This window comes from Eretmochelys imbricata, chromosome 6, assembly GCF_965152235.1.
Source record: "Eretmochelys imbricata isolate rEreImb1 chromosome 6, rEreImb1.hap1, whole genome shotgun sequence".
NCBI lineage: Eukaryota > Metazoa > Chordata > Testudines > Cheloniidae > Eretmochelys > Eretmochelys imbricata.
Window position 1 is genome coordinate 12,010,171 of NC_135577.1, and position 8,159 is coordinate 12,018,329.

Consider the following 8,159-nt stretch of genomic DNA (forward strand, 5'->3'; position numbering starts at 1 on the left):
CTCCCAGACCTCACCTGCCCCCCAACCTCCTACCCCAGCCGAGCCCCCGCCCCCACCCCAAACCCCCAGGGGCCCCCCAGGAGAGTTAATCCGGCCCGTGTTACAGGACCCCCGGCATGTGGGGAGCAGGGTGCCGTGGGGCCAGACAGGCGTGTGACTCCCCCGCCCCCGGCGGCCGGGGTCCCGGCCGGGGCGTGCCTGGAAAACAAGGCGAGCCCCGCCCAGGGAGGGGGCGTGGCGGGGCCGGGGGGGAGGCCCCGGGGGGAGGCAAGAGGGGCCCCCGCGGGAAGGGACTCACAGGGGAGGGGAGCGGGGGGAGCCCGGGCGGGGGCGGGAGGGGCACGGATACATCTGCTCCGACCCCGGGGCCACGTTTCCCAGAGGCCCCCGCGGCTGGGTCCCTTCCCGACCAAAGGTTTTTTCCTGCCGCTGACAATAGCGCATCGGAGTCAACCCGCCTCTTGCTCCGCCGGTTCGCGGCCTCTGGACGTGTCTCGCTCTCCCTCCGGCAGGCTCCATGCCGCGCGCCCGATGACCCGCGCTGCAGCCCGTTCGCCGCCGCGCTGCCCAAGGCTCGTCCTTCCCTTCCCGAGCCCCTCCGCGGACCGGGACTCCGGGGCCCAGAAGCCTGGGTGACGTCATCACGCGGCGCTCGGGGTCCGGGACGGTGGCGGGCGCAGGCCTGTGACGCGCCACCGGGCAGGAGGGGGCGGGGCCCGGCCGGGGGAACCCGGGGCTGTCGCTGCTGCCGCCGGCGCCATGGCCGGGGTGTTCGACATCGACCTGGAGACCGAGGAGGGGAGCGACGGGGAGGAGCCCGAGCTGGGGGCGGTGAGAGCGGGGGGTGGACAGAGCCTCGGCCCGGGACCCCCCCACCTGCCCCCTAGAGCCCCCATCTTTTCCCTGCTGGGCCCCCCAACTTGGTCTCCCAGGGCCCCCCATTTGCCCTCCAGGGCACCCATGTATCCCCTGCCTGAACCTCTGGCCCCCCAACCTGCTCCTCAGCTCCCCCCAGGACACCCCCATATCCCCCTAGGACACCCTAATCTGCTTCTCAACCCTGCTACCTGTTCCCCATATGAAGTCCCCCGCCCCCCGCCCCGTCCCTCCCCACCCGCTGGGCTTTTGTGCTCCCCTATCCCCCGCTCCCCCCTTAGCACTTCCCTCTGCTCTTGCTTCCAGTGTCCAGGTAGCATGTGATTTGCTTCCACCCTCCACAAGGAAGGGGCGTGAGTGATTCGGCCCCCTGCGTCTTGTCCCACCTCCCCACAGTCTGTGACTCTGGGCAGCATGATGAGCAATGTCCTTAGAAGGTGACTGCACTCCAATCACGGAGCGTCCTTGTTACCCGTGACTAATAACACCCCAGCGAAACTAGCGCCTTACCCTGCCCCTGGGGAGGCTGTCGTCTCCCTGTCCCCTTGCTGTTCCACAGCCTGACCTTAAGCCTGGCTCCTCCCAGCAGCCAGACATGAAAACTGGTGCCGCCCACCCCACACCCCATTGGCACTCTTAGGCAGTCTGCTCCTAGCCCTGGTACACACCTCACCCCTCTGCCCCATGACAAACCCCTGGCTGCCTGCTCCTAGCCCTGGTGCCCCCTTACACTCCAAGTGCCTGATCCTAGTTCTGGTGCCCCTAGCCCCTGTGCCCCTTGGCAGACTGCCCCTAATCCCTGTGACCCCTTGTTCTTGTGGGGATTGTCAGTGTGTGCTTGTCTGATTTCCCCTCCTCTGTCCTAGGAGATGGATTTGGAGCTGCGGGGGAATGGCCTGGAGTAAGTAGCCCAGGGAAAGGGCTGGGTGGGGGCAGGGGCTTTCGACAAATGTCATTCTTTCTTTGGGGAGCTGATGAATCTAACCAGCCTTCCTGAGCTGAGGGAGCGGGCACTCAGGAGCCAGAACTTGCCCTATTCCCAGGGGCTTTCCCCCAGCTGATCACTGGTCCAGTATGTCCTCTCCCTGGGTGGCTCTTCCTCCCTGTTCCCTACGGCGTCTCCAGCATGTGCTCCCTGCTCACATCTCTGCCCATCTCCCTCAGGCCGGTGGGGCACTATGAGGAGATCGAGATCTCAGAGAGCAGCGTCAACAATGGCCCTGAGCGCATTGGGCCACACTGCTTCGAGCTGCTGCGTGTCCTGGGCAAGGGTGGCTACGGCAAGGTAGGGAAGGGCCAGGGGAATCGGACTGATGGGGCCAGCTGTGGGGGGCAAGGGTGTGTGCCTCCCTATGCACACACCCCTCTCTACTGGGGGATGCCACTGTGGGACTGACTCACCCCTGTTTCTCTCCTGGACCCCTGCTAGCAGAAACCCCTATGGAGGAGAACGAGAAGGGTGGGAGGGAAGGATTGGGTGCTGGGACCCTTGCCAGGGCCTGCTCTAGGGCTCTGTTTTTGGGGTAACTTGTCTGGTGGAGAGAACTGGTCAGAAATGTCAATTCTGACACACCATTGTGGTGCCACATGGGTAATGTACTTCAAATGCCTCCTGGCCCTGGCTCCTTAGCTGGACTACCTCTCCCAGGATGCATCATGAACTCAATTATTGCGAAGGACAGGTGGCACCAAGTGGCTCTCGCGTGGCACCAAGTGGCTCTCGCATGGCCCCAGTGCATCATGGGAAAGTAAGTGTGATTGGGGAGCTTGGCTTACAGAGGGGCTGCATGAGACAGCTGAGCTACAACTCCCATAAGGCCCTGTGGCTGCATTTCTGAATACTGTCATGTTGTTTCCATCGGGGCATCTCTTCCCAGATGGTCCCCTGAGTTGCTGGAGGAAGCTGCCTGCCTGTCGTTGGCACGGCAGTGGGGATCTAGCTGTACAACCGCCCGCCCTAAAGTCCCCTCTCTTCCCTCACAGGTGTTCCAGGTGCGGAAGGTGCAGGGGACCAACGCTGGGAAGATCTTTGCCATGAAAGTCCTGAAGAAGGTAACTAGCTGGCCAGCCCTTCCTGCTTCTGAGCTTGGAGATGCCCCCTGTTGGCACCCTAATGCCCCTCTCTCTGTCTGTCTCCCCCCAGGCCAAGATCGCCTGCAACGCCAAGGACACAGCTCACACCAAGGCTGAGAGGAACATCCTGGAGGCCATCAAACACCCCTTCATCGTGGACCTGATCTACGCCTTCCAGACGGGTGGCAAGCTCTACCTCATCCTTGAGTGCTTGAGTGGTATGGGGCAGGGCTGAGGTCAGGGGTGGCTTGGGAGGGTTTGGCCCTAGCAAGGGCTAGGGGAGAGAGCAGGCTTCATGTGAGTGACCTATGTGAGCACAGTATTGTTGGAGACTGTACAGTGCTGTCGGCCTGCAATCTGGCCAGAGCTGGCCCCTCTCTACTCTCATGACCTCTCTGGGTGTGGGGGGATGTGGGGTAGGAGCCAGGACCTGTGTGGGGAGCTCAGGTACCTCTTTGTTTTGGGTCTACAGGTGGAGAGCTCTTCATGCAGCTGGAGCGTGAGGGCATTTTCCTGGAGGACACAGCATGGTCAGTGACTGGAGTAGCTGGGAGCACAGAACCCACCCCCTCACCCCGCCAGTGCTCTGGCTGTGTTGTGATTGTTTTTGTAGACTCCTAAACTCCAGCCCAGTGCCCGTCCCGCCCTTGCTGTGTTGACCAAAGTCTGTGTAGAAACGACCTGCTCCCATTGTGTAAACACACCACAGAGTGCGGCTCTTCAGAGGGATCACTGAGTTGGTGCCGAGTGCAGAGCTGTGTTTAAAGCCAGATGGTGCTCCCATGCCAGAGCACCAAGGCAGAGCCAACCTGCTGGCGCCAGAACCTGAGGGAGGCAGGGGCTTGTGTGCAGCAGAGAATGGGAGCAGGTTGCAATACGTAGTAACTGGCACAGCTCAGCGTCCCACGTTGTGCACACTGCCAGGGGCAGCCTGAGGCTCACTGTGACCTGCTGACACCATGGTCAATGCCACAATCCTTGGTTACAAAGTGGCAGTCGCTACTGGTTCAAATGGCAGCCAACCTCCTCCAGCGGGAGACAAGCAAGGGCTGGGAGGAGGTAGAGATGGGCTGGGGGGAGCATGGGGGTCCCAGCAAGGAGAGGCAGGTATGGGATGCACAGGTGCAGAGCTAAGCAGGAGAGAGGGCACAGGAAGGCAGAGAGGGAATGCCAGCTGGGGCCCAGCCAGCCTGGGAGAGGGGGGCTGTACTGGTCTGTGAGTGGTGAAGAGGTTCTTGTGCCATGGGGGTGCCCACAGTATTTCCCAGGACCTGACTGGCTCCCCTGGGCAGTGCCCAGTTCTTCTGCATGGTGGGAGCCATCCCCCTGGTTTGACTGGGCATGTCACCTGCTGCTCCTGCTGGGGGAGCTGCATGGCTGGCACATCAGGGAGCAGCGCCCCCGCGAGCTGCGGGTGTTCAGGTGGTACTGACTGCTTCATTCCTGCTTGTGCCGCAGCTTCTACCTGAGCGAGATCACGCTGGCCCTGGGCCACCTGCACTGCAACGGCATCATCTACCGGGACCTGAAGCCAGAGAACATCATGTTGAATAGCCAAGGTATGGAGCCCGGGGGCGGCAGGGTTGGATGTGGGGCCCAGAGAGCTCTGGCTCCGGAGGTCTGACCCACGGGGTCTCGTCTCTCTCAGGGCACATCAAGCTGACGGACTTCGGACTGTGCAAGGAGTCGATCCATGAGGGAGCCGTCACCCACACCTTCTGTGGGACCATTGAGTACATGTAGGTGCCCCAGAGACACCCACCTCCCCTCACACTGCTCCCCCGTGTGACCCGGCCCCAGAGACACTGCCCTTCCCCTCGCACTGCTCCCCTAGGGGCCTTGGGGTGGTCAGTGGCTGGCCCAGCAGCTCAGGGTGTCTGTGCCACCCCTAGGGCTCCAGAGATCCTGATGCGGAGTGGACACAACCGGGCCGTGGACTGGTGGAGCCTTGGGGCCTTGATGTACGACATGCTCACTGGATCGGCAAGTTCTGCTTGTGCTGTTAACATGGGGGTGGGGGGCCGGAGCCGCAGGCTGAGGGTTTTCCCTTTCTCCAGGTACAGTGCTGGGCCTGGCTGTTGCTCTGTCCCATGAGCCTTTGCACCAAAGGGCACCTTCCCTCACCCCAGCGCGGTCCCTCACTCTGCACCCTCCACCCCAGCCCAGACCTTTGTTCTGCACTAGGTTCAGTGGCCCTTGTGCCCCACTGAGGTATACTGAGTCATGCCCCTCTCCCAGCATGACCCCCACTTTTTCGTGGTGCTCAGCCCCCTCTGTGCTTCCTTTGCAGCCGCCCTTTACGTCTGAGAACCGGAAGAAAACCATAGACAAGATCCTCAAGGGGAAGCTGGTGCTGCCGCCTTACCTGACCCCCGACGCCCGCGATCTACTCAAGAAGGTACTGCTTGCATGTGCCCTCTCCTTCCCCCCCCCCCACAATTAGGATGCTGCCCCTCACGCTCCTGACCTGTGTGAGGAGGTGCCACTGCCCCCAGATGGTTACTGGCACCTGCCCCTGTCTGACGCTGTTGCCATCTCCTTCCCTTCCGCTCCTCACAGCTGCCGACCTGTCAGCCCCAGAACCAGAAGGGCATGATCTTGGATCAGGGCTTTTATGTGGGTTTCACCAAAATGGCTGCCACTAGATGTGGAATCAGGGTGGGGGCAGGGGGGAACCCTTTAGTGTGTATGTGTGTGTATATAAACAGTGCCCCCCACCCCATGTCTGCCAGGCCGTGCTCCCTGAGGGGTGGCCTGACTCTGTTCTCTCTTTTCAGTTCCTCAAGAGAAACCCCAGCCAGAGGATTGGGGGCGGGACGGGCGATGCAGCCGATGTGCAGGTAGGTGGGGTGGGAGGGTGCCTTCTGGAGGTGGAGGAGGGGCAGTACACAGCGCTCTGAAAGGGGGATTCTCTCCCCTACCTGCACCCATGGGCACACCGGAGTCAGTGGCAGGAGGCGGCTCCCTTCCATGTGCCATGGCTCTAGGCAGGGGGTGGAGGCTGTGCCAAGCCTTGCCATAGCCTTCCTGGGCCTAGGACTCCCCGCACCAGAGGGCGTCTGCATGGGGAGCCCAGGGGAGGGCACAGGCCTGAGCTGGGCAGATGCTGGGCAACAGGGGAGGGGGAGCAGCTGCTGGGCTTCTGACCTCCTGCCTGTGTGTCTGTCCCTACAGAAGCAGCCATTTTTCCGCCACGTCAACTGGGACGAGCTGCTGGCGCGCAAGCTGGACCCACCCTTCAGGCCCTGCCTGGTACTGCCCTGCCCTCGCCCCGAGCCACCCATCAATGGCAGGAGAGAGCCAGCCCATTGCTCCTTGTTTGCCCTGCCCAGCCCAGCCTGGGCTGAGCCCAGCACAGGCCTGCCTTGCTCTCTCCCATATGGCAATAGATGTCTCACCTCGCAGCTCCCAGCACCCTCACCTGGGTGGCAGTGCAGAGCACTCACACCTAGGGCTCCTTGCAGCCCAGCCTTCCCAGGATTGCGGGAGGGAGACCGAGACAGTGTTGGAGAATGGGACCCAGATGTCCAGGACAGCTGTGCAGGGCGCTCAGCCCCCATGGGGCCCTGCAGCTCCCAGCCCCTCGGGGAGGAAAACCTGGATGGCAAAGGGGAAGCCAGATCCTTTATGTGGCAAGCCTGGTTGCCATCCTCCCCGCTGGCAAATGGCACTGATGCCAGGCTGCCCCTCCCATTCTGGGTTGACCCCTCTTTGTCCCCCTCCCTCCTGCCCTGCAGCAATCGGATGACGACGTCAGCCAGTTCGACACCCGCTTCACTCGTCAGACGCCCGTGGACAGCCCTGACGATGCCTCCATTAGTGAGAGTGCCAACCAGGCCTTCCTGGTAAGGACTCCCAGCAGGGGGTGCTGTCTCAGCTGGGAGGGGGTGCAGCTGGCAGTCCAACCCTGCCCTCCCCAGCAGGGGGCCCTCTGACACCTCGGAGGGGGTGGAGCTTGCACTGTGGCATCCCTGCTGCTCTGACCTCCATGCTCTCTGCAGGGCTTCACGTATGTGGCCCCGTCGGTGCTGGAGAGCATTAAAGAGGGCTTCTCCTTCCAGCCAAAGGTGCGCTCCCCTCGCCGCCTCAACAGCAGCCCCAGAACGCCTGTCAGGTACGGCTAGGGGCACTTCCAAACGAGGTGACCAACAGGCAGGGCTCCTTTCCCCTCTAGGGGGCGCTGGCTCTGATCTGGCGCCAGCCTAGGGGAACTGGTTGACTCAGGGATGGGGAGTGGGATATGGGGTCTTTCCCCTCTAGGGGGCAGTGGCTCTAGCATCCCCTTCCTGGGCTTTCCCAGCAGTAGATACACCTCTCTCTGTATGGTGTTACCATTTGGAGCTGTGGATCTGGGTGGGCAGGGAGGTAGTGCCAAGACCTGGGGTTGTTGATCACAATGTTCCCGAGGAGGGGGTGGGGCAGGGGCTGTGGATTGGGGCGTGGGGCTGTTGATTGCAGGGTTCCCAGGCCTGGCCACCTGTGGGGGTTGGGATGGGGCCGGCTCACTCCCTCTCTGTGGGGGTCTCACTCCCAGTTTCCTTGTTGCTTTCAGCCCGTTGAAGTTCTCTCCCTTCGAGGCCTTCAAGCCCAGCCTGGCGGTGGAGCCCATGGAGCTAGGGCTGCCGCTGCTGCCGCCCCCACCAGAGGGCACAGCCCCCCTTCCTATCAAGACATCAACAGGCACCAAGAAGCAGAAGGGGGGCCGGGGCCGGGTGGCAAGGTAGCTTGAGGCAGGCATGGTGCCCCTGCTTGGGCAGGAGACTCAGCTTGGGCCAGTGGGAGGCTCCCCATGGAGGTGCCCAGCCTGTCGGTGACCCATGGAGTGGACATAGCCCCCGACAGCTGAGTGGGGCTGGGAGGTATCGGGAGCCCCCAGCCTGGATGGACTCAGGAGGAGATGCTTTGTCGGGGCTGCAATTCCAGAGGGTGGGGCAGCCCCAGCTGTGGAGGGCAGGGGCTGCTGGGCGTGTCCTGAGCGGCCCCATGGGCCCTGGGCTGCAGGTCCCACCCACGGGGCTTTTAACCTTTCCTTGGTGCTCTGTTTTTATTGCTACAAATCATGTTTTGGGTTTGAGGGGGTCAGTGCTAGAGGAGAGCAGAGGATGCAGGGTAGAGCATGGCAGGGGCGTTGTCGGGGGGGGGTCAGTGTGTGCTGGGGAGGGAGCAGAGCATGGCTGGGGGGGCCTGTGTGAAGAAGGGCATCGTGCAGA

The 8,159-nt window shown here is 62.5% G+C and overlaps 1 protein-coding gene across 3 annotated transcripts; it reads left to right on the forward strand.

Annotated features, from left to right (window-relative positions):
- Positions 1–711: 711 nt before the first annotated feature.
- Positions 712–8,077, forward strand: RPS6KB2 (ribosomal protein S6 kinase B2). 3 transcript variants are annotated; one of them, XM_077820835.1, is made up of 15 exons: positions 713–831; positions 1,743–1,777; positions 2,041–2,161; positions 2,860–2,928; positions 3,020–3,167; positions 3,422–3,479; positions 4,408–4,508; positions 4,598–4,688; positions 4,842–4,932; positions 5,240–5,347; positions 5,727–5,789; positions 6,124–6,201; positions 6,687–6,794; positions 6,951–7,063; positions 7,502–8,077. In XM_077820835.1, the coding sequence occupies exons 1-15, from the start codon at positions 760–762 to the stop codon at positions 7,671–7,673; spliced, it is 1,428 nt and encodes a 475-aa protein (XP_077676961.1). In that variant the 5' UTR covers positions 713–759; the 3' UTR covers positions 7,674–8,077. The 3 variants fall into 3 exon arrangements, with proteins under 3 accessions (XP_077676963.1, XP_077676961.1, XP_077676962.1); XM_077820836.1 differs by lacking the exon at positions 713–831 and adding an exon at positions 1,189–1,313; XM_077820837.1 differs by lacking the exon at positions 6,951–7,063 and having other exon boundaries at positions 712–831.
- The last annotated feature ends 82 nt before the right edge of the window (positions 8,078–8,159 follow it).